The sequence below is a fragment of the Manacus candei genome, unplaced genomic scaffold (genome assembly GCF_025592945.1).
Source record: "Manacus candei isolate 608988 ecotype Guabito, Panama unplaced genomic scaffold, ASM2559294v1 h1tg000050l, whole genome shotgun sequence".
Classification (NCBI taxonomy): Eukaryota; Metazoa; Chordata; class Aves; order Passeriformes; family Pipridae; genus Manacus; species Manacus candei.
The window spans coordinates 18,765,496-18,792,204 of NW_026138098.1; the positions used below are offsets into that span (position 1 = coordinate 18,765,496).

A 26,709-nucleotide genomic window follows, 5' to 3' on the forward strand; every position below is an offset into this window, starting at 1 on the left:
GAAGTATGTCTCATATACTAATATTCCAGATAGTACAGGGACAAGGGTAGGAAAGAGGGAAGGGAAGGAGGAAAATGAAAGAATATGTCCAGTTGTATCAGATCTTCATCCTCACCCATTCCATACATTTTGCCTGCCTTACTCACTATAAAAAAACAGTCAGAAATTAGGAAACATTGTACCATAACACTTGTTCACACTGGGGCTAGATAAAGGCACCAGCATCAACCTGAGAATTCCAAGCTTCACTTTGCAAAAAAAATAGCTTTTCAGAAGGTATGCATACATTTTTTTACAGATTCAAGGAAGAAGGAAGTGTAGGAATGGAGATACTAACATCCTTGTGTACTAATAAGAATGAAAATACTGCAACAAACTCACTTAACCTCTCTTTGAAACCTCAATATTTTTTTATCTCATGATATTAAAAATAGAACATGTTCATTTTATTAAGCTACACTGCTCTTTGGCATAATCAAGGCAGTTTTATTTGCTAGTTAATATTTGCGAAATCCAATGTATTATGTCAAATTTAATAACTAAAATAACATTTAAAATACAAAAGTTTTCCCCAAAAAAATACTACAAAATCTAATTGTCTATGTGCACGTCTGTCAGTGTCTCTCACAACTTTGGAGTCCATTGTCTAATTTAAATCAAACTTGACTGCAAGGTCAGTCCCACAACTCCTTTGAGATTCAGTCCCCAACCACAGGCTTCCAGTTTCTCTGATTCTTTCATGCTCTGAAGGGTAATTTTTCTCTCCATCCAAAAGGCTGAAAAAACAAGAGTTCTTGGCTATTTCTTCCTACCCATCCACAGACCAGCAGCAGACTCTTCCCCAGTCATCACCAACTAGGAGCTTGGAGGAATTTCTTGAGAAAGAAAGAAAGAAAGAAAGAAAGAAAGAAGGAAAGAAAAAAGAAAACCATGTTTAAGAACAAGACATAAACAGGATCAAGGCTGTTTCCTGCATCTGCAGCAATTAGGAGGATGTAATATTCAGGGGAATATTAAATTTGAAGAACTGACATAGAATAGACAAAGATTGGTACTTCAAAGACTGAGCTTAGAACTGGGTCCATCTTTTCTGGAGTTCTGTGAGTTAGTTGTGGACACTCTAGCCAGATCAGAAACTCTTACACTATGGATGTTAAATAATCTGCTGCCCAGATTCAGAATTCTGAATCTTGTAAGCACATAATGTCATGGCTTCAGCTACTGAAATCTCTGTTGCAGGCAGTGCCACCAACACTAATGAAACCAACCCTCTCCCCAAACTTTCCCACTTTCAAAGCATATAAACATCACATCATGAGCTCTAAAGGTGAGTATGCAGAACATCAGGACATTTTAGTCAATATCAAAATGCCAACACTTTTGGAGAAAAAGGCAGGAACTGTTTGACAGTACATTGTAACATCCTGGAGTAGGAGACAACAACAAATATTGCAGCCAGATGAAAGTGCAGGAGGGAGATCGAGTAAACTAAAATACTAAAATACTACTGGCTGTGCAAACCGAGGGAAGTTGAACAACAAAGCTGTCCTTTGGCCAAAATCTTCCTGCTTACATTTTAAGGAGACAGTATCTCCAGTAACTCCTGGGACAGGAGTTATTTCTGTGTTTCAGAGACAGTGTAGCAGCTGCTGAGCTCTACAGTTATTCTGGCCCAAACCTGCTATTTCTCCTGAGTTGTCCCAAAGCGAACCAAGAGAGGGACCCCAGTCCCCATGCCCAGCCCAGCCCAGCCCAGCCCCGCCCAGCTGAGCCCGGCCCAGCCCATCCCGGCCCCGCCTGCAGCGCCCGGGCCGTACCTGGACACGGCGAGCGCCGTCACCGCCGCGCTCGTCCGACCCGCTTTGCCGGTCAGGGCAAGGCTGGGATTCAGTTCCCGACAGAGAACAAGATGTTTTCCACACTTGTTACCTGTCGGTTTAAAAATAAATATTTAGAAAGTGTCTGGGGGGCAGCAGGGATGGGATTGTTATTATTTACGGTCAGCAAGTTGTTAAGTTGAGAACAAATATATTTAATCTTGGCCTGTGCTGTTGCAAAATAGGCCCATCCCAATTTAATTTGTGGCTATGATAGTTACATGTGCTGACGTGCGGCTGTATCAATTGTGTGCTAAATTGGATTTGTGTATTATTGCTTTCTAAATTGCATGCCTAGTTCAGCAAAATTGTTCATCAGTTTTCACTGGCTCTATGCTTAATAAGATGCCCCACAATACCTTGCTGCCAGGATATAATACAGCCCATAATTGCCTAGTAAAAAGAAATTACATAAAGCCCTGGTATTATCAACTTATCTAAATCTGCTCATAACAGAACCAATAATTAAATGCTGTGAACATTTCACATACACATATATACATACACACACAGCTAACAACATAACTCAATCACAGTTACTTTGGTCTTTTTAATGACTATGTTTTGTATTAATTTCATTTTCTTTAGTGTACAGAAGGAGATGTGGGAATATTTGGTCATTTAAAATAACTCTGAAATCATCTGAATAGGTTGAGTACGACACTGCTTTGATTACACTTCTCAACTCTTTATTAAAGAATGCTGTTCCTCTATGCATCTGAAAACATGCACTCCTATGTTCATGTGCAAACAGGTGTGTGTGTCTACACTTCAACAGGTGACTGGGGTCAGCACATGTCTTCTATGATCCTCCTTGAAAAAGGCACAAACAAGAGTGTTCTGTTGTGCTCCCATGGACAGCTTTTATGTCCTTATTTAGAAAATTATTTAAGATATACATCTTATGAATAGCTAAAATCTCAAGCTGTTCAAAGACGTGTATGCAATTGTACCTGAATAAATAGAACCTGGAAAGACCTACCATGGGAAATTATGGACAAGATCTCAGGAAATTCTTAAAAGAAATTAGACTTTTCTACATGTAAAAGAATCCACACAATGACTACAGAATACTACAGCAATTTTGGAAAGAATGTTAAGTCTTTTGCTTTGACTTACAGCAATCTTTGATTAGAGATGACAACAAAATCAAATATGAAGATACCATAGCCAGACTATCTCACATCTGGCATCTTGGGTGTTCTTGCACCTTCCCTAGAAGCATCAGGCTCTGGCTACTCTGAGACATGACAAAAGGTTGGATAGGCATCTGGTTTGGCAGTTATATATATAGAAGCACATTGGAAATATTTTCACATAGCAATCTAAGTAATGTTCTTGCCAAGTTCCATGAACAGCACTTCTGAAGATCTCGGTGGTAATGTCCAATTACTGTATAATATCTTTTTTTTTCTTTTTTGCAGATGTTACATCTATAGCTCTATATTTATGCAAATTGCATGCCTAAAATTGAAGTAATAGAGAATGTTCATAATGAGGAGCACAGCAAATAAGTGGTGTAAATTATACATACTAACACCACAATTCCTTTCTCTTATAAAAAGCACTGGGAAAAGAAGAAAGTTGTTCTATTTAGGATGTGCCTTTAAAGCTTCCTGGCAGGTTTCAGCTCTTGTATTTGTCAGAACAGAGAAGTGAACTTGAGCTGTTTTTAGTACCAGTTGGCACTGTAGACCCATGGTCTTTTTAACCTCAGCTCTGTGAGAACTCCAGGGTTTCAACTTCAGCTTCACATAGCCTTGAATAAGCAGCTCTAAGCACTAGTGCCTGCTTCTGGCCTCCCACCAATTTGATGGACCTCTGACCACTTCTAAGGTGGCAAAGACAACAAACTTCCCTGTTCCAGCCCAGAGCAGGATCTGGCGCTGCCCACTCTGACATTATGCCAGGATACTTCATCACAGGCCATCAGCAGAGGTGCCAAGGGAATGGGCTTCACAGGTTTATGCAGAGAGGTGGTCTACCAAGGTTGATAGAACCCATGACAGAGCCTATGAAGAAGCTTTCAGCTTCATCCAGGCAGGATGTCTCCATGAGATGGTTGACTCAGGAATGCTCTCTAATGTAGGGCAATTGCTACCCACCCCTGCTGCTGCTGGTTATTTTAACGCTGCACCCACATCACCTTCCCTTCACACCACTGGGCTCACAGACCCTCTTCTTCCTCACAACCAAACAAGGTTTGCAGCACACAGTCACACTGCAGTTCACAGCCCACTCTGTGCTCATACCTGTGCTGCCTGGCTCTTCCATCACACCTTTCTGTGGTCTGACTCCAGCAGCTTGGTCTGGGTTATTGGTGTATTCGGCCTTCCACAGCTGTGCCAGTGAGGAGGTAAAAATGGAAAAAGCATGGATTATAACAATGAGAGAGAGATGCAGCTCCTGCTTTGATTACATTTCCCAGCAAGGGGTGGAAATTGGGCTTCTAACACCAGAACACAATTTTGCAGTTGTGTTTCTCTGCCACTGTGCTGCAGAGCGTCACACTGGAGAAATGTACGCAGGGAGCTGATGAGGTTGCAAGGCTGACATGCTGCTGAAGATCCTAGTAACCCAGGAAGCTCTCCTACCAGACTGGAGGGAGAACCAGCAGTGAATTCCTACTCATGAGAAAGTATGACTTATTAAACAGAGCTGTGAATCAACTCTCAGAAACCAGACTTCAACGTATTTCCAATGGGTGGTAGAATTTTTCCTTTCAGAACGACTCCAGAATTGAAAGCACATTTTCAAAAATATCCCTGAATGGTAAAGACTCCTCCATTCAGGAGAATAAAAGTTGATAGGAAGCAAATATTTTACCCTGATTTTCATTTTCTGCCCTGTCCCGCCCTGTTAAGAAAGGGACATGGGTTTTTTAGCAGCTCCGTCCCTCCACTTACAGTTCAGAACTCTGCCTCTGGTCTACGATGAATCAGAATTCCCTCTTCCTTGCTCCCATCCACCTACCCTCACCACTCCATCTGTGCTTCCTGTGATGATGATGCTGCTTATGTCCCAGTCCATCACTTCAGCAAAGCAGCAGCAAACAATACGGCAGGTAGGGCTGCAGGCAGTCTTGATGCTTGCAAGAAGATGGCCATTGACTGTCCACAGATACAGGGAAGATCCAGCACAAGAGATAATATCACCCTGTAACACAGCAAAGAGGAAATGTCTCAAAATCATACACTCATCCTCCTCACAACTCTTAAGTGCTGATTAGAAATTGTAGAGTTGCTCTGACTTAAATTCTCACCACTGTTTTTCTTCTGGGCAGATGGTACAAACCAGAAAAAGTAAAAATTGCTTTTTTTCCTCATGAAAAATTCTGAAATTTTTCCATAACAGAAACCTGAAACAACTGTCTCAGATTTAGCAAGATAATGCAGAAACAAAGTTTTTTACATTTTTAGATGAAAACATTTAATTAAATGTTCCCTTTCTATTTTCCGGAAAATCCAGGCTTTTAGTAAAAAAGCAGATTGACAGACTGACCTTGTCAGAGACAGGGACTGGGCACAGGCAATGTCTAGCACAGGTTCTGGGCTAGAATTACTGCTCTTATAAATTTTGCAAATAAGCTTTCTCTTAAACAAGGACATGGTCTTCACCTGCTTAGCTGGGAAGCCTTTGGTGATTTCACAATCCTCCTCTGCCCCTCGCAGGGAGCTCACTGTCATCGCATTTTTACACTGCATTTTGCATTTGACCAATGACCAGCTCTGCATTCAGTGACCCGCACTTTTGATGCAGAAACATCCTCTGTAACTGAATCTCTCCTCTCCGTTCCATGCAGGTGCAGTCTTATCAAGAGACTGCATGTAAGGAGCAAATACAGAGGTAATTTTTTAGGGGCAAGAAACACACAGAACCAAGAGCCAAAGTTGCAATTGTAAATGATCTTATCAAAAGTGCATTTTGATTGAGTTATTAATTGAAATTCTACCTAACCTTTCCACTCTTGATCCATACTAAGAATCAGCTAAAGAGAACCCCATCGGCAAAGTCATCTGATTCTGGTAAAGGATAGTGTGCCCTTAAATTAGCAGCATGCATCTGGTTTGAGTCAACTAACACCTTACTTCACCCCTGCCTCATTTGCAGCCAGGGCTCTTCACACTGCAGGGCAGAATTCTGCAGATAAAAAATGATAGCGTGTTCGAAACAGAGTTGCCAATAATTCAAGAGATTAAATTTCAGCTACTTTATCTGCATGAGAGTACATAATGTCCAAGCATTTGGTAATGATCTACCGTGCTTTTCAGGTCTAGGCAAGGGATTTAAGACTAACTGAAATCATTAGTTAGTTCAAGCTTTTACAATCCTCCTTAGCTTATAAAGGATAGCCTTCTTATTTTGTCTCTATGTGATACAAACACCATAAGGTTTGCATCTATAGATGGAGCTTCTAGATGCTCAAGCAAATACAAAATGCAACAATCACATAAGGATTGTTATGGTTTCTTATAACAGGGTTCTTATTTCACAGAAAAGTATGTGGTTCAGAAATTTATTCCCTTCAAAACTTTGCTTTGAATAATTCCAAATTTTTCAGGAAAAAACTGTTGTTACCAAACATGTAATTTCATGTCAGTCAAAATAATGTAGCAAAATGGAAACATTTTGTTTCTATCTTCACATTACAGTACATAAATATATAGAGAAGAATTAAACAAAAATGCATTTCAGAAGTATTCTGTTCTGCCAACATCAAAAAGAATTTTTGCATCCACAAGAGATAGATCTCTTCATCTTTTTTTTTTCCTTGAAGCTTCAGTCATACTTTCCTAAGGTTTTTCCTCTTTTAAATGAACCTTTCTGTAGACTATTATCCAAACAGTTTAACCATTTGCACTCTAATAAAATGGAGAACTGCACTTGGATTGGTCACCAGACTGTTCATGGCACAGACCATCTCATTTTTGGACAGCTCCAGAAGAGTAGATACCAACTGACAAGGCCAAGGTACTGGCTGGTACATAGAAAGAAGAGGACTCCATCCACTTGGGATCTCAAGTCCATGCTCTGTGCCAGCCCACCCACTCATTTTCTGAAGGCTTGGCACTGCTTCAGCTGACTTCATAAGGGACCCCCAGGATATTCTAAACTGGCCTGCTGAAGCCACTGGCCATTTTACACAAACCAGGACCCCTGGAGCTGGGAGCTGAGCTGGCACTGAAAAGACCAGTTAATTCCCATCCTCAAATTGCTAGCCATCAGACTGCATGGTTAATAAAGCTCTGATACGAGATGACTGTTCTGGCACAGACTAAGTAGAGAATATCTGCCCAGTTTCTTCCTGCTATGAACTAAATTTTGTCTTTGTACAATCTCCAGTACTGGATCCAACCTTGAATTGTATAAGCAGCTGGAACCCTGCTCTAGTGTATTAACAGAGAGAGAAAATACAAATATTAAAGCAACATTTTTGGGAGGTAGAAGATTGGGAAAAAAATCTCATCCAGAGTGTTCACAGTAAAATCCAATACAGAATAGTTTCCTATCAATGCACATGCAATTCTGGCCAGGCACAGACCTCAACAGATTTATACCCACTGTTATTAAGAGCTTCCTCTGCACCTGGGTGTAGAAGAGAAAGCAAAATGCCAACACTGTCCCCACAAAGGTGTAAGGTGTTGTCAGCTGAGGTGGCAGACTGCAGCCTAACATGTCTCAGCTGATGTGGCTCTACTGCATGGATGTCAGGAGAAATTAATGAAATAAAAGGGGCAATAAGGTTATGGGTGAGCCAAGTCCAGGAGGTACCAGGGTAATACTTCATTCTCCATAAACTAAAAGTTGTTTAATCCTGCTATCTATCCATCCAAAGATGCTTCTACTTAGCTACTCAGTCTAAGATGTTGCTTTTAGTGCTCGCCTCTCATCATTAAGAACACTATTAGCAATCTCTGTAGAAAGAAAAAAAATCAATGTATCAGACTCTCAGGATGTTTTTATGTTGGGAAAAGCACCCATTAAATTATCATGAAATGTTCATGGATGCATCAGAAGAAAGATGATAAATGAAGATCTTACTGTTGAGTTGTTGATGGCAACAGAACAGAGGCTTGCCTCGTGGGCAGGAAGTTGGTTTATGTACGTCAGCTGGTTCAGGTCCCAGATGATGCAGGTTCTGTCATCAGATCCACTCACAAAGATGCTGTAGGTTACAGATGCAGCAAGGCAGGTCACTGCCTGAGTGTGTCCATACAAAGCCTGGTGGGTAAAAACCAACTAATAAACCACAGCAGAGGAAGGCTGATTTACTAGGGAACTACAGTCTTACTGTCATGTGCTTAGCAAGAACAAGCAACCCAGTCATTCTTTGGAGAACTGAAAAGGGTAGGTATGAGGGAAAAATACCAAAAGATCTTAGAGAGAAGCACCCTTGTCCTCAACTCATTGTTGAACAAAGTTGAGGGTTCAAGAGATCTTATGACTTGCACAAGTTGCACAGTGATTCAGGGTCCTTGGCCTACATTTCAGACTCTAAGACAGTGCTTTATGCTCAGCAACAAAAAATAATTTTTCATTCAGTCCATGTAGTTTTAACTAAAATATATGCTTGGAAATTTCTCAATATTTAAAAAGCTATTTCTCAATATTTAAAAAACTTTGTGAAATGAAACTTATCAGGATGTATTACAGTGACCTTCTCAGTCTTATTTTTCTGTTTATCTGAAGAAATACTAAAATATTTCTGATATTGGTTAAGAAGAGAAACAGTATTTGTGGAGATTTTTGGCTTTAAAGCCATATAGGAATTCCTTTCTCTTTCATCATTACACAACATTCTTTTTGTTGTTGTTGTTTTATAGTTCCAGAGACTTAAGGAGTGCCCAGTTTAACTTTGCCTTATTTAAACAGTTTCTTAAAAAAATATTATACACTTTAGGCAATTAAATAGCATGGATAGAAGGCATGGATTGAAGTATGCTGCTGACAATCGTTTAATGCAGCATTCTCAAGTGACAGCAGTGCATAACCACCTGCTGCATAACCATCAATGACAGTAAAGCTGGCATGGCAACAGAGAAAAAGTCCTTCACAGCTTTCCTGCAAAGCCTTTAAGGGTTGACTTTTTAGCTGCCTTACTTGGAAAAAATCAGACCCACCAGTTTTAATATTAGTTTTAACAGTAAATGCATATTCCCTGCTGGCTTGCTTTCTGTGACATTAGGGTCTATCTCAGCATGATGCAGGGGAGCTACATTTCCCTACATGATGTTTGTAGACACATCTTATCGTCTCTTCCAGCGTGAGACTGAACTTTTGCTGGCTAACGTGTGCTGCCATTTGCCAAGGTCATCAGGACAACAGTATTCAAACATTAATCCAATGTGAAGGAGCTGAGATGCAGCAGGCTATGTACTATGACCTGCAACTGCGAGGAATGAATTTCAGCTTGTGATTTATTCCATTCCCAAGAACTGCCAACTAAAAATACTGGCACAAAATTAGGTCTCTAACAGTGGTTTTCAGAGGTCAGAAACACTCCCACCTAAGCATGGAAAAGGAGGCTCAGCAGTAACTTTGGACTGGTTGTAGAACAGGCTCTTTACAAAGGACTAGGCATAACCAAGTGCCTGTACTTGGGAACTGTACAAGACTGCTGCAAAAAAGGCTATGACAAGACAGGTTCAAGGGCTCAAAACTTTCTTTCCTTCTTCTAAAGCATGAAAGAAAACATACCCACTGTGAAAGCATCCAAACTGCCAAGTCAAGCCAAGCTAATCTCCTGCACAAGTTTTAATAAAACCCTTTTCTCTTTTTTTAACCCATAAAGATCCTACCCGGCAGTGAAGCACTTGAAATACAAGCTGAGTGTGGAAGAGAGGAATAGACCTGAACCCAATTATAATATCAACTTCAATCCACCAGTGTCTCAATGTATATTCATGAAAAAAAGTCACATGCTTTTGGCTCTCTACCATCTTCTCATCTCTCTGCAAAGACTGACAGGTTTTCCCTTATGGGAAATATCCTGCAACATATTTGCAGAAGGAACTGTGAGGCCTACCTCCAAAGTATTTTAGCAAATATCAAAACACAAAAAGAAGACTAGCTTCACTGCAGGAATGTTTAGTTCATGAAAACATAAACCAAGTTTGACCATTCAAATTAAGTGGCCGACAGGAACGCAAACTTCACAGCTGTGCTCGACACCTTCCTGAGAGGTCTGTGAGGCAGACAGCACATCTTGCCCAGACGCTTATCCCAGTCTAGTGTTTCGCTTGGTCCAGAAATTCTGGGGACTGGATCCACTCTGCTCGTGAATACTGAGGGAACTAGAAAATTGCATGGATCAATACTGAGGCTATTATGCTCAATCTTTAGTGTTCCACAAAACTGTGGAAGCAGATCCCACTAGAGAAGGATAAAGCTACTTTTTCTGCTGAAATATAGTTTCTGTACTTTACTACATTCCAAACCAGAATGTGTAGGTCCCATGAGACAGCTGATAAGTGAACAGCATCCACTTTATAGCACATCAGTTTTTCTTAAGCAAAGCTCACTCTCTCAGGAAATTTTTTTGTTCAGCAGAAAAAGCAGCCACCATGAAACATTGAACTACATGAAAGCAGCAAGTAATTCACTGGAAGACATTTAGAACTATAGTTCAAGTTTACATCCACGCCAGACAGTCATAAAAAAAAAAAAAAAAGCCTCTGCTAGCAAAGTGAAGGAAAAAATACAGAATTTGTCATTGCATGATCTCATACCACTTTGTGGATTTTGGGTAATACCAAATTAATCATAGTAGAACACATCAGCAAAGCTGATTTTACATTACTAAAGAGAAAGGCATTATATTGCAGATAAAAAACAGTCTCTTCAGTTGCCTGAAACTCAAACTGACTCCCTGACTAGTATTGTTTGGATATTGATGAAAATTACCACTTATGCTTTTCTCTACTGCTATTTCTTCCATTTCTATGTCCATGTCCTGATTTGGAGTGATAACTAGCTGCATTAAATGGTCATCACTGAAGATCTTATCTCATATTTCTGTCTTCTACAGCAGGAAACTGCTCTAAACACAGCTTCCCTGCTCCCCACACAGTTTCTTGTGTGTCTCAACACACAAGAATTTGAGATAAATGAAAATCTAAATACTTCTCTGGCATCCTATCAAACAGTGAAGTTTTCACATCATTTAATTACAAACAAAATATGTTTTGGCTTAGGGTATGGAAAGCACTGAAATATCATCTGAATATCCCTCCAGAACAAATTAATAGAGAAGCTTTTAACACTTGGAGACCTTGCTGATCCATGAACCCTTTGATAGTTTGCCTAAATACCAGAGTTATTTAGGTCTCTTGATTTCTTCAGGGAAAGAAATCTGCTGCCTTTCAGATATGACAGTGGTGTACTCTAGCTTTACTTGTAAGGCTGAGAACTCACCATAGCTGAATTTTGCATAAGAATCCACTTTTTAAAAATGAAATAGCATATATACAGCTGGTTGATGACTATAGATGATCTCCAATCAACAACTAAAGGGCTTTGGATAATGAGAACACAAAAACCATATCAGTCTTATAGGTTGCACCCCTACTTTATGGAGTGACAGATAAATCTTTTGTATTCTGAATTCGGGTTGAGAAAAAAAGAATCAAGAACTTTGCCTGGCTGAGCCTTCATCTCCATCAGCTAAGTCTGCAGGATGTTTTGGAGATTCTGTCCATTGCTGTAGAAGCCCAAAACAAATTCTAAGCACCTCCAGGTGATACTTGTTTTTGAAAATAACTCAAGGGCTGGCTGCACTTCAAGAGGAGAACACGTGCCTTATTTTCACTGTTTCTTTTATCATTATAAACTTTGGCAATGCTGCCAAAGTGAAAAAAACCATCAAGTGCCATTCATAACTATAAGCTGTTGGTATAAGGTGTGTTATCAGCTCTTGACCTGATAACAGGCTGTCACATGATACTGCTGATTACTGAGTTTTTTCTGCTTTCTTGATTCACCCAAAGGCGTTTCTTCTGCCAGTCATCTGAGACATAAAACATAATCATCTGGATTTCATTAAGTTTCCATAGCAGAAGAGCCACAGCACGTACCTGTCTCAGGTTTAGACACTTCACTTTGTCTTTGACCAAGGAAAGTTCCCAGACACACACAACCGAGCTTGTTCCAGATGTGATTATGGTAGTCGCTGAAGGACACACAGCACAGAGGCACTTTCCCCAGTCTGCCATGCACTCAAATGTAGTCACATTCTGCACAAGAAAGCATCTTTAAGTCAAATACTTATCTAGTGATACCATACATTTATTAATAGCAAATTGCAGATTCAGTTTCCAAAACTGAGTCTCCATTTCTTCAAATCTAGGAAAAAAAAACATCATCTTAACCAGTCTCTGTGTAAGCACAGCTGTGAACATATGGACATGCACAGGCTATGGCTGCATGTGGCTGTGCAATCTTCCAGGGGCCAAACAGGAAGGCTGAACAAAGGTCACTATCTTATGTCTTAGAAGACCCGAGTCTCAATTCTTCTTGGGCCACACTTCCTACATAACTTCAGAAAAGCTCATTCTGCCACCACATAGTAACAGAATGCAAAAATTCAGTGTAAATTTAAAAGTAAGCTCAGGCTGTGACAGCCACTGCTAACAGTTAGTGCCAGGCTCTGCAACCCTCCTCTTACTTGGATTGAAAAGCTAAAAGACAAAGCACTAAATTTCATTCTGTGCCAACAGCTCCATCAGCAGCACCCAAACCAGACTAAAGCAACATCAGGTCTATTACATATTGCTACAATTACATCACAAACATTCTCCTACTCACATTCTGCAGTAGCTCTCTTCCACACAACTGGGACAATACTATGGTGCTAATGATTCTGGTGGAGCTGGATGGTGCAGCTAAACCCTACCACAGACAGAACAGACCTTTACCTACTTACAACGAGGACAAATATCTCTTATAGACTCGTGTCCAGAGGCACTGTTGACTCAGAGAAAACTCAAGCTGGACTCCCAACCACTACTCACAATGTCTGTGTAATCACACTCACTACGCTCAGTGTCACTGACTTTTGAAGAGACAAACCAAATCATTTGTGCCTGCAGCAACACTATGAATTGCTAAGCACTGATTTTAATTGAAATCCATGGTGAGAACTCTCAATAATTGTATACAGGGAGTAGAAAGTAAAATACATTTCATGGCTTTTTCATTTCCTTTGACTATGAGTAGGTCTGTAAAAACATAACCTTGCCACTTGCACAAATAATACTCAAGTCAGTATCTTGCTGAATTACATGTTATGCTATTCTAGTACCCAAGCTAACTCAGAAGTCTTTGCATATCATAACACTGTCCCAAACACATCCAGAAATCAGTGTGTTTGTGGTAGAGGAAGAAACTGGATCTGTCAAGTGTGCTAACAAGCAGTGCGATGATACAGACCATTTATTTTTACCAGCAAAGAAGTAAGAGTATTAACTTTCTACAACAAAAGACATTACTATTTTGAATGAATGCACTGGACTATGCTTGGGAGCCAGACAGGAATTGACAGATGGTTGTCTTAATTCCAGAAGAAATTTCTGCACAACGAAATTTCTAATCAGAGACCAAGAGACCTTCTGTTGTCCTTACAACCTATGAAATGGGGTTTCTCCTTCATTTTGATGGACAACACAATCACTGGATGGAAAACTTGAGATAATTTAGAGGAAAATGCCACATTTTTGAGCAGTGTAGAATGACTTTGTATTATCTTGGGATATCCAACTTGGGATTCCTCAAGAAACTCAACTATGAGAAAGTCCTGTCAACATCCTCTGAAATCAGCTTCCCAGCCACCTCTGGGAAATGGGTGCCCAAATCAGTCAAAGACCACAACATATCATTCATTTTTTGAATTCTTAGACTTTTTCTTATTTACCTTCTCAGATCCATAGTTGCCAAAGCAGCAGGTGAAGTCCTCAAATCCCCAGCAGAATGTTTTGCTCCAAAGAGGAGGAATCAAAATTTTATTTTTTTCAACAGCCAGAATGCCTTTCTCTGTATGAACAATATGCCCAATAGCTCCCTTGGGATAGTCTGACAAGACAGAGAAAACATTTCATTCTGTTGGTTTTAAGGTACTTATGCTAACTTTCCTCCTTGCACAGCTTGTGTGGTGAGGCTGGCAAGTCCCACATCTGGGTCAGGCCCACAGACAAAAATCCACTCTAAAACAGAGATTCCAGACAGAATAGTGGAAACACTCCTCTCCAATGGACCACATAAATCCATGCAGAGGGAGTGACCGGTTTCACTGCTTTAACAGCAGTGTCATAAAGTTCTTTTTCACTGGCAGACTGCCTTATGCCATGCTCTACAGAGGATGACAGGCATTGTCACCAACAGCCTCTGTAATACAGCCACGGGAGCCTAATGTCCCCACAAAGATGTGTGATACAAAAAACACTGCTGTGAGATGAAAAAATAGACACACTGAAATGTTCCAGGCTTCTTCATAGTAAGAAAAGTAGCAGACTAAGAAAAAGATTTGAAGGTTGAGAGGTAGGGAAAGACAGACAGTACTTACTCTGCTGTTGAATATAAAAAGAGGGAATGCAAATGGAAGACAATGAACTTTAGGTTTCAATTTAAAATATTCAGACTGTAGAAGGCAGAAATTATTCTGGTGTCTTATAAAAAAAAAATCTATGCTGAACTCTACAACAGATGTCTGAGTGTTTTCGGTGTCTATTGCTAATACACACAAACACAAAAAACAATTGGCAGAAGGCATCTTGATTGAACCAACTCAGACAAAGCTGTGTGACTACTTTTGTGCTCTTGAAAATCCAGATTCATCCTATCCAAGAATTATGTACTTATTAGGTCAGAAAATGGAACACAGCCCCTGCAGCACCTTTTAGAGTAACTGGAGAGAGCTTCAGATTTTGCAGGCTGCTCATAAAAGGAGGAAGAATTCCACCTGAGTGATGGAACAGCATAGTCTCTCTTCCTGATGAGCTTTTCCCTTGGGCATTCCTGGATGGATGCGGTTTTGTGAAGAGCTAGAACAAAGGAATGGCATTGAAAAAAAATCTCTATTTGCAAGATCATGCAGGAGAAACAGTAATTTAAATCCTTAATCATGGACTCCAGAACTACCATACATAAATCTCTTAATTAAAATAAAATCTTATCCTTATTACATTTTAATCAAACTACATCCCTTCCTCACAGAGGCAGAAAGCTAATCCCAGCAATTCCGGACAAGAAAGAAAACTATAGGTGAAACTTTGAGCTCGGTTTTATTTGACTATACCCATTCCAGACTAGTGGTCTCTCGTGTGACTGTATGAAGGAGCAGAACCCAGGGCTGATGCTGCATCTCTATGGCATACAACAGGAACAGCATGGTTAGAAAGTGTGGGTGCATACTCATGTAGTACACAACCTGGAAAAGTCTACAGCCCATCTTTCAGCAGATTTAAATCAGAATGTGTTTCTGATTTGTTACTATCATTGCTTTCTTGTCAAATACTGTAAGATCAAAATAAATTATGCTCTTTAGTCTCATGGTAAAGTGGTACCTGCTTTGGTATCTGTCCAAAGTTGCTGATAAATCCCAGGATAGTGCTTTTAATCAGAGGATCTTTAATGTTGTTGAGGTCCATCTTGTCTCCATAGAAGTAAGGATGATAGGTGTTAACTGCCTCGACAGCAGCTGAGCCATGCTGCTTGTGGCCAAAAATAAGATCTATCCAGTGATGAAGGTGTGCACTGACATAGTCACTTTCCAGTGCCTGAAACCAAAAGAAAATTACTTAATTCACTAGACTGTATCCATTACAAATGCATTACTGTTTTCCAGTCCTTGCTGGAAACTTCTCTGCAACAGAATCTTCACACTTTCAATTCCTCTGGTACCACCATTCTCAGCACATCCTCACAAAAGACCAAAAGAGACCAAAGTGGATCCCCACGGGAAATGAAGGGACAGAGTGCAGCATGTTTGATTTAACAGACACCAGGAGCAATATCCTCAGAGACAACACAGGTAGGCTCACACAGCAAAGTGAAAGCATTCCACAGATCTTGGCACATCCTCCAGCTTTCAGCACACACTGAAGTCTGTGCTATCATGTCTTCACCAATAGTGTTACTGACATGAGATGGTTTAAACAAGCAAAGCATTTGTTAGCTTTTTGTACCACCACCTTACAGACAAACCACAGGTGAATTTCTATTTGTAGACATACACCTCAGCTGTGAATCACACTGCGTAGCAGAGATTTTTATTTGAGAAAATACATATAAAAATAGATTAGAAAGGAAGATGACTAGAAGAGGGGTTTTGAGTCCGAAGGATACAACAGGAAAGGCTGCATGCCATGAACCAGCAAAGAGAATGTAGAGCTTGTAGTGAAATGGCAAAGGGTGCTGCAAGCCAAGACAGAGAAGGGGTTATGCGATAGCTGCAGTGGCAGAGTTGGGGCCCATCAAGGCAGCTGTATGACAGAAGTTTCAAGACTGCCTGGGTTTGACCAGTAAATATTTTGCTACCCTTCCAGGGCTTAAGCAGAGAATCACAGCACCATACTTCCTCATCCTCGAAAAATTCAGGGTCTAAACGTTTTTCCCCCCCCCAAAAATGTTTGACTTTGATTACGTTTGCCACCATACTGACTGGCACGTGGATTAATGGGACCACCCAAATGTGGGCTCCCTAGAAAGCTCAATATAATCATGGAGGAAAACCTGTGCTTGGAAGACCCAGACAGCAAGTTCACAAGCAGTGGACACAAGTTCAACTTGAACTTTTGCCCACCACCAGGTTAGAGAGTCTTACCCATGAGGCTTCACTAAAAGCTACTGCTCCTGCCATCACCTGCCTCACCAAATTTTTGTGCATTCCCAAATAGTCTTGGCCAATGACTCAAGCAGCAGTGTTAAGCATTATTAAAAGTACTTTCCTATCTCCAAATCATTTGACTGTGTAATACTCCCTGATGCTCAGTGAAAAGTCTCCCAAGCAGACCATCCCACCCAAAGCACAGCAGAAATAAACAAGCTAATGGGATCCAGAACAATGGCTCATTTCACAGAGCAGACAGTTAGCCCAGTGCAGCTGGTGTAAATGACCCTGCCCACAGCTATAATGATCACAGGGTAGCTCAGAGAACAAGCACAGTGTACAATCTGTCCCCTGCAAACAACGGGAAAACACTTATGAACAGACTCGGAACTCATCCTTATTAATAAAAGCAGTTAGTCCATGAATTACAAACTGTAAATTTTTTCTGGCATCACTGCCAAAGCAAAACAAAGCAACCAACAGAGCTGCAACTGTGCAGCCTCTCAGTATTTCACTGAGCACTATGACAAGCCCCGCCAGGGAGGGAGAACTTGTAGTCTAGGGAGGAAGTAAATATATTTATTTAGTAGACTAGATTCCTAACTTATTAAACATGAAACAGGAAGCTACTCAGAGTTTTATGTCAAGAACAATTCTTTGCTCTCATATTCTTTAAAGCAATAGCCAAACCTTAGAACAGTGTGAACCTAGATCCCTTTAATGCACCAAACTCATTGTGAAGCCTCCTAAAAATGGCATGGTATCAGTAAGTACTACTTTCAGTCTTGTGGCTGATTTCAGAGGAGACAGAAACCCTCATGTTTCAGAATTCAAGATCTCTGACTCTTCACTTAAGGATTAGGCAAACTTTCCCAGGCAGACTAATCAATTTTCCACAGCAAGAGTTTTTGCATTCTCCTGTGTAATACCTGATACCAGCTATGGTCAAAGAGAGGATATTGCACTGAGTATGTGTGAAGTTTGATCAGGTCTGGCAAATTATTAAGAACACAAATGTGATCATTCATTTGCTAAGCTGCTCCTATCTGAGATTTGAATTAATCTGTTTATCAGCTGTGCCAATGTTATTAAATAGCGCAGCTCAGTGGAAGCAGTTCTGTAGACAAATGGTAGAGAGGGCCCAGTATCCACATTACATGCACTGTGGGGGCTTTACTTCCAACTAAACCTAGTCTGCTCCCGCAGGCTGAATGCCATCAGCATCTGGAGTGCACAACTGGAGTGCAGCTTTTGTTTCGTTTCGTCCAAAACAAATCTAGTTCACACAATCTGAGATCACTCTGCAGTGACATGCTATGGAGGGATGACTATAGATTCATTTCCAAACTGCACTGTTACTCCAAAGTACAAGGCAAAAGCAGATTTCTCCATCATATCCAAGTGCCTTTGCAGTGCTCACCATTACACAAGCAGTAAGGAGCACAGCTCGGTACTTTACTCTTCAAACAAGTCACAATAGAAGAAACAGCATTTCTGCCTATGTTTTAAAAAATACTAGTGTAAAATTGCAGCATCTTTCAGGCTTTCATGGATTTTTGTCTGCAGCATGTCTGGTAGGTCTGGAGAACAGAGACTGAGTACCTTGGAAGGTCACAGAGACAGAATGAGAGAGAGCAGTGAAAGGAACCAGACAGAGAGTGAAAGGTGTCCCTGCCTACGGCAGAGGGGTTGAAACTACATGGTTTTTAATGTTCCTTCCAACCCAAACCAATTTATGATTATATGAAAGCATTGTGGTTGCTGTTAATGGTTAAGGGAATAGTGGAGAAAAGAATATTTACAAAATAAGAGTATGACCCAGATTGTGTCCAAAAGAGGAAAAAAAAGTTAAGGCAGTAAGGATGTCAGAGACAGGATTTAAACCAGCACTCAAGAGGTCAACTGAGTAAAGGCTTGAGACACCAAAACAGAGAAGACATTTGTATCTACCGGTTTCGATACAGTCACCTACAAAGTGATTATTGAGAAATTCAAAATCCCAAGGGCAGGACCTGCATAGCACTGGTGAGAGGAACCCACTGAGGCAAAAATTGAAGCTACATATGACAAACCAGGATGATGCAATGCCTTGAAAATCGTGGGCTGTTTCTTTAGTTCCACCAATGCTAACACATATAATCATCATATTTGTGGTACACAGCAACAATCTGTATGCACTCACACATGTAGATTGCCAGAGCAAATCTGATGGGATAATGCAGGGGCACTATAGAGACCAGCACCAAGATATTATGTTGCAGTCTGAGTTCAATACAAAAATCTTCATGCAGATTTGCATTTGTATTCACTTCTTTGTAGCAGATGACATCACACAGAAGTTAAGACTTTCTAGCTATTAACAGATAGAACTAATTGTAGTAAGCCTCAGGACCTTAAAGCTATTTGCTTTCAAATAGCCAAGGCTGACTCCATTAAAGGTAGAAAATTACATTAAGTTTCTACCGCTCTTTCTACCGCTCTTCCCTTCCCCCCCCCCCCTTCCCCCCGAAAAATTGTAATTTTAGTTCTGGCATGACTCAGAGATAGAGATAAATAGTTTAAATAAACACACAGTTTGTTAGCAACAACATGGAACTATATGCACATAAATGCCTGCACATTATATTATGTTCTCTTACACTTATGGGCTGAGATATGTTCATACCACAAACCTAGATATAACCCTCATCTGGTCTGGAAAGTTGGCCTTGATTCAAGGTGAAGTGTTAGGGAGACAAGTAGACAAGCAAAGTGCAGAACTGACACAAACTCCACAAAACCAGGATGCATTTGGATCCACCATTTTTGTTTGTGACTCTGGGCTTCAGAGTTTCATTTTCAGTGGAACCCAATGTTTTGTCAAAAATCTTTATATTCACTCACCTGTCTGTGCAGTAGAATAAATTTATGGGGGTCCCCACCTGCCCAAGGAGGAAGCTGCACATCTCCAAGCACTGTTCCATCCTGCATGCAGCCTGCAGGAGAATCAAAAACAAGAATAAGACACATTGCAAATAGGAACAGCTTTTCTAATACACTGAAGTCAAAGGAAATTGAGGTGATTTTCCCACATGCAGTTTCAGGTTCATCAAATTTAGTGCCATAGAATACTGATGAACCAGTGTTCTGGGAATTCTCATCCAGTAATAAAGCACTGAGAAGATGTTCTAATAATTGTCACTAATACAGTAAAAATATGCATGTCATCAGCACAAACCATTTTAGCACAGAATGCAAACGCAGACAAGACAAACCTGTTTGCACAACTTTCTTTTTATACATAATCCTATGAGTCTAACTATCAAATATTCCTACTAAATCAGCCACTAAGAGGGATTTTGTTCTCAAGTCCTTTGCAACCTGATTCCTTTCAGAAAGTAAGTTCTTAAATCAGAGCATGGTGTTGCACAAGTAGATGAATTCAAATCTAAATTAAGGTTCAGGTCTGGGACTGAAAGTTTCCTTCAGTGTAGCAGTGAACAGATTCTGGCTCTTAGCTTTGCCTATTGTAAAATCTTCTGTATATTTTCCCTCTACTGGCAAGATTCTGGTGTCCTTCATGACCCTCCATTAAATTCCACTCAGGTCAGTCTCTGGATCTTGATGGTTTTGTTTCTTGGCCTCCTCTCAGGATGAAACTACCTCAATTCTTTCGTATCTTTTAACAGTTTTCTAACATTTTTTTTTCCCTATTCTGCTCTTTTTTTAAAGTGTATCTCATTTCACTGATATCTTAAATACAATTACAGCTAGATCTCAATACCATGGGTTACGTTGCCTTTGCTGTTACCAATTTAGGATGATTCTTATTTTTCCTCTGCCTAAATTGTTAACCAACCTGTGCCTACTAAAAAAAGCAGCTTTGCATTGCAAATGGTGTGAATGTCCTGTAAAGTGAAGTGAATCAGAACTGCCATGCCTATTTCTGAATACTGTTTTTTCTGGATTCTCTCTGGCCCTTCATCACTGATGCAGAAAGGTCTAGAGAAAATGTACATTCAGAGGGGATTGTGATGCTGCTTGAGGACAAGGAAAATATATCAAGTTCATGTGATTTGTGCAGAACCTTTCAAGATGACAGTGAAGACATTTGGAAACTTTAATCACCTTGTGGTCTCACATCAGATAAAAAAACCCCCACCTTTCACCAACATCCTTTAGTAACTGACCCACCTCTAAAAGTCAAATTAATATATTTTTCACAGCCACAGAGATGTGATGGTGAGGCCAAATTTTCAAAAGCAGACAACTAGATTGGTTATATTAAAATCCACTTTTGTCTGACAAAATATGTAATTCCCTTGCACAGTAACTAATAGGAAGTACTAGCTCCTTTCTGAGCTGGAAACTTGACTCTTCTAACATCATTCAGATACCAGCAGCTTGTGTTCTTGTAGCCTTATTTTAAGAAAAATTGATCTCTTATCACTAGAAAGTCTCAAAAGTCTGCATAGTCCAGAGACCAACTCTCAACACATGATTTGGATCTTTTCTTTTGGCAAGATGCTGGGAGGAACACTTAAGTCTTTTTTAGAACTTACCAAGTTCAAAGTGATTTGCATTGGTTAGGAACTCTGGCAAGTAAAAGAATTCAGGGATGAGTTCCCTGACATCACTCATGTTGTCCCTTGATGCTGATTCCCACGTGCTCTTGACACTGTGAAACATCCTGTCTGCAACATCAAAACTCCCACCCTGTGAAATATAGACAGACAAAAAGACTTCCATGTGAATATTCTGTTAAATAAAAAGCATCTTAGCTAATTCTGCAAAGATCACTTTATCATATGTTTGATAATGGAATGTCTCAAGATCTGTCCCAGACACGTATACTATGATCTTATATTAGGGATTATATATAGTCCTATTATCAGGACTTACATTAGTCCTGATTTGACTGTTGAGAAGACCATAAGCTTGGAGTCTTAGCATAGCCTGTAATAACACAGAGGCAAGGAGAAACAATCATAGAAAGCATGAGAATATCAGCATACCCATTATTAATGCTTCTGAAAGCAGTTACTTCCTTCCATCCCAAAGTGATTTGCAAGCAGTGGACACAACTTCAGTGTTTTCACTTCAGTTGTGACCCAAACAGTTACGAAAAATCTTATGTGCAATTCTCCTATGAAAAAAACCTTGGAGAAGGGGGAAGGTTACCACTGAAGTAACGTTCATTAGATCCAGCCAAACAGGAAAGGCCCAGTGGGCAGGAGACTGCAGGGATGGGTCATACATTATGAGAAGGACAGACAGCATAAAGAGGGGAAGAAAAGAAAAATGCCTGGGAACCACACTGAATTGGTATGTAAGGACAGAGAAACAAACCACCTCACCTCTTAAGAGCATTTGAACATGTTTAGATTATCGAGAGTCAAACATCAGATAAAAGCAGCCTTGGTAGCCCAGGACATCATTCTGAACTAAGGCCTCAAGAGGAAAGGATTAAAAAATAATCCTTCACTTACTGAAGGAAGGGAACATGCCTTACAATGGAACCATATTTCCTACAGGATTTCCTAATAGGATTTCAGATACTGTATACATTTGTGAAAATCCAGGTTCACTTTCACATATGGGTCTCTACATTCAGCATGAAAAGATTTATTTGAACATAAAATTTCTACAGTAATGGAAAAAAAATAGAAATCAGTTTTTGGAATCATCTGAGTTTGTCAGAAACACCAAACTGTTTTACAAGAAAAGCTGACTTTTAACTGTATTAAAGTAACAGAACAAAATTGCTTCTCAATATCTAGCTCAGGTGCTGGCAGCAGTGCTCCCAGGACAATACAGATACTTCTCACTGGGGTCAACTAATTTGGATTATATGTCATAGGACATAACACTACATCCCACTGCCAGGGCTCAAGAGAGATTGTCAGAGATAGAACAAGTATCTTTAAACAGTTTTGCAGTACAGTGAAAATTTTTGAATAATTGCTTATCCTCAGCCATTCAATTCTCAAAGCTGCTTCACTAGGCAAAAAGAATAAGCCAGTAGGATTGCATAATGAAGACACTAAAACATAGACATGGTGCAAGAGTCAATCTGTTAATGAATATGAGATGCAGACAGGTTCTGTCTATGGCTGACCTCTTGGGAAAACTTTTGTTTAGTTTTCTCTTTGCCTGTAGACTGTTGCATGTGCCAGTTGAGAAGGATGTTGTACTTCTGGACAATAACAATCAGCTGAAGTTTTGACTTACAGTCCATTAAATAGGAAAACAACAATTAAGCACCCTCGTGCTGTGAGGATGGCATCCCACTCCCATGGACCAGATGAACCTTGAGCAGCAGTTCTGACGGTAAGAACCACTGCCCTTCTGGTTCCCCTGAGTACTCGCACACTTAGGTTGCAACTCCTTTGGATCTACAAACTCTGCTTAGTCTGGGAACTGCAAATCAAGAAATAACTTTTGCCATACCTTTTGTTAGGGAGACAATACCCTCATAGTAAGCTATCAAAAGACAGAAGTCAATAAATCCCAAGAAGTGAAGCCACATTCCTTGCTTGTCTTTTGAGATAGACTCACACCAAAACCCAGCACGTAGTCCAGATGGAAAGACCCTATCCCTATTTCCCTGAGGTGAATTCTGACCAGCCTTCTGGTCCAGCCTCATCTCTAAATGACAGCATAGCTCTGTTTTAGCTTCTTGTCCTTCTTCCTTATACCCCTGACAATTGTGAAGCCTTCCCACATCCACGCAAGGGATGAAGTGAAGAAGTGACTAATCACATGAGCAAGCCTATCTGGAGTCAATCTGATGCACAAGGTCATCTTGTTCTTGATCATTATTAGGCAGGGACCCTTGGAGTCAAATTCAAATTGAAATTAAAACAGAGTAGAAAGAGGACTATAAATAAATCAACAGCTAACAAGTATCTCATTGAAGCATATTAAAGGGCTTTGTATATTTAATCTGCACACAGTGTGCTGTGTCTGGTGGTGATTGATGCTTTTTCATCTTTTTTTGCAGCTTTTATGAGAGCTGGTCGTAATCTCCTGAGAAACAATATGATTTGTAATAAAAAGATTACCTGTATTAAATAAAAATAATATATACATAGGAAATGCTGTTAGCGCGACAAATCTGGTTAAAGATATTACCACCACGAAAAAATGTGATTTTTTCCCTGGCTGTCTAATTCATTTTAGGGAAAAGTAATATCTTTAAAACTTAAGCCTGTATTATTTATAAAGGAAGCAATAACTGATTTTCCCATTTCCTATATTAATAAATTTATTTGCATATATTTATATCAGAATTAATGAGTTTTCTCTCTCTATGAATGCAAAAACTGCACTGAAAGGGAAAAAGAGAATCAAGAATTGCTTTATGCTTTTAGATTGCGAGACAACAAACTCTTATGACTTTTCTACAGTTAGACACAGTATGTCTCTGTTTTATTTCCTTTCAGTAGGGGCCTTACTGACATCAGAAATACTGGAAAAATATGCTTTTTAAAACTAGAGTCCAGCATGGTATATACAAAGCAACTAGGCACAGTTATCCCTAGAGAGATGGTAGAACTTCACACATTCATAAAACTAAGCATCACCTTGATGGTGCTTTAAACCCTAAGACCTCAAACTGTTTCTAAGAAGTGCTTATGAAGATGCAAAGACTTTTCCACATGCCCAGAGATGCTGAGAAGGTATTACCTGCAGATAGTGCTTAAATGACTGTTCAAGAGTCAGTGACACAATGAAGAGTAAGAACCCTGTTTTCTGTAAGTACTTTGGGAGGTAAACCTCAGGAAAGGTCAATCTGATACCTGAAATGCAACAATGGGATAAGAATAAAAGGGGGTAAAAAGCTGAGCTGATCAAAAGCAAGTCTCACAATTGAGGGTATGGGGTCCTGGAATGCTTTTCTAACAAAGAGACTAAACACAGAAACCCTTAATTGTTCTTCTGTGGTGCTAAGACCAATTCCTGAAAGGAATTCCAGGAGGTACTTGACCAAGGTGAAGTGGAAGGTACCATCCAATACCTGTTTGATAAGCCAGTTTTTCATCCATTCCAATACAATATGCAAAACACCTACAAATTTTTCTCCAGAGTCAGATCTCAATACACTTAAAAAGTGAAGTAATAAAGTTTCTCCTGTACAATCCCCTTACTAAAGGCAATGCTTCCTCACTGCCTTCTTCTGTGGTCAGGTGCAAATCAACTGTTTGACTTGAGAAACAAGATGTTATGCCAACACTGATTTTTCACAAGGGATGCACCCAAATTATTGCGTTTCCTTGTCATGTATTCAGACTGTCCATTTGCAGTTATAAACATAGATTTCTAAGATGCTGAGAAGTTTTCACAGCTCCCAGATACAGCACCCTTCCAAGGTCTTAAGTTTGGATGTGCTCTTCTTGCAACTGACTTGCTCATACAGTTCTTGGGTCTGCTGTTTGCTTTACTGCATCTCACAGTTAGAAATTCCTAAGCCACTATAGGACCAGTCACCTGGGGGAAACAACAGCAATGAGTTCAGCTGAACACGTGGCAACATAAAAGCAAAGGAATAAGAATTGAAAAAGTTTAACAGTTTTAGTGGATCCACATCCAGACAAAATTTTGAATACTTCAGATCTCAGCAGCCTTTGAAGATAACTATCCTCACAAAATTGTTGGTTACCTGCTAATCACACATAAACAGCCACAAAGCATTTCCTCAGACTGCGAACTCGTTATGCATGAAAAGTGTGCCAGTGAGATACAGCAGCCTTTGTTGTTTACAACAAGAAATAACTGCTCCACAGTCATTCATGACTGCAGCTAACATATGGCTCACAGAGTGTGATGGTAACCATTGCCTCAGGTGGTTCACTAACCCATCAGCTACTGCTGGTAACAGCCGATATCATAGGGCTTATTACTTAATTAGCACAGCACTTTATTTGTATTAGTTCATTAAAAAAAAAAGACAAGATAAAAAAAGACAAGGAAAAAAAAAAAAGACCAGCATAATAGCAAAGCACTTGGAAAGCTGCAGGAGACACAGCCATCCCTCACTATTGATACAGCAGTCTTTGAGTGTGAATTGTTATGGCTTAGCTATCTCCCTCATATTGCTCCACAAGGATAGGTAGATTTCAGTAAGGCACTCCTTAAAAAATAGACTTTTGAGGATCTGTCCTCCTGGTAGACCCTGCTACAACACAACACATACTACAGAAATGAGGGTAACAACTCTCTGCTACGGCCCAGGTGAATTTGCTTGTGTATCACCAACTGCCTGCTGAAAGGGGCAATCAGGAAATTTGGTACCCCTGTATGCTGAGCAGACGGGAAAGGTAAGCACAACGTTCAATTTCCATGCAATTCAATTCCACGGTGAGAACCAGCTTGGCACTGCAAAACAGCGCCAAGTTCAGAACAAGATTAAACAAAATATTCCTTCTGGTGCACTGGATGTAGTCTAACCCCAGTTCTTCCTCAGTAAGTTGATCCCTTGATCTCTATAATTTCTCACTTACCAGAACCTGTGTCCCCTCATCAGGCCCAGAAATGCATTTTATGCCACCACAGTGTTTCAAGTACTTGCCTGTAGCCACATTACTTTATGGGCACTTGGGCTTAGACTACTTACCATCAGAGTCTGATCTGCCCTAAAGTCAGAAGCTTATGTTCAGACAGGTAATAAAACATTGTCTAGGTGTTTACATGCCTCAGCTCTCACAAGACTAAATAATCCTTCTCTCTCACAAAAGTCATGCTCTCATTAAGGTGTTTTCACACACATGTTTGAATTCAACACACATGGCATAGAGCCTTCAGTAAGCTCAGAGTCCACATAGAGAGTGCAGAAAATGGCAAAGGAATTAATCCCACTTCACTGTAATGTGTTACATGGTTCATAACAAGCTGTGGGAGGGAAGTTATCTTGCCCCCTTACCTGCAGAGAACAGAAGGTCTGGGTAAATGGCTCCATTCGGACCAGGTAAGATGCCACTATAATTGCTGATGAATAGTGAGTACAGTAATGGCACTGGACTGATAGGTCTC

General features: G+C 40.1%; 1 protein-coding gene across 1 annotated transcript in view; it reads right to left on the bottom strand.

Annotated features, from left to right (window-relative positions):
* Positions 1-26,709, bottom strand: part of WDFY4 (WDFY family member 4) — a 123,196-nt gene continuing 96,487 nt past the window's right edge. Inside the window, exons 51-62 of the mRNA XM_051800056.1 lie at positions 26,600-26,709; positions 21,240-21,393; positions 19,582-19,673; positions 15,434-15,646; positions 14,764-14,911; positions 13,786-13,943; positions 11,951-12,109; positions 7,920-8,099; positions 4,851-5,033; positions 4,130-4,217; positions 1,818-1,929; positions 1-875 (exon numbers count right to left, since the gene is read on the bottom strand). Coding sequence (XP_051656016.1) covers positions 809-875; positions 1,818-1,929; positions 4,130-4,217; positions 4,851-5,033; positions 7,920-8,099; positions 11,951-12,109; positions 13,786-13,943; positions 14,764-14,911; positions 15,434-15,646; positions 19,582-19,673; positions 21,240-21,393; positions 26,600-26,709 — 1,664 coding nt within the window. The 3' untranslated portion in view covers positions 1-808. The remainder of the gene's footprint in view (positions 876-1,817; positions 1,930-4,129; positions 4,218-4,850; positions 5,034-7,919; positions 8,100-11,950; positions 12,110-13,785; positions 13,944-14,763; positions 14,912-15,433; positions 15,647-19,581; positions 19,674-21,239; positions 21,394-26,599) is intronic.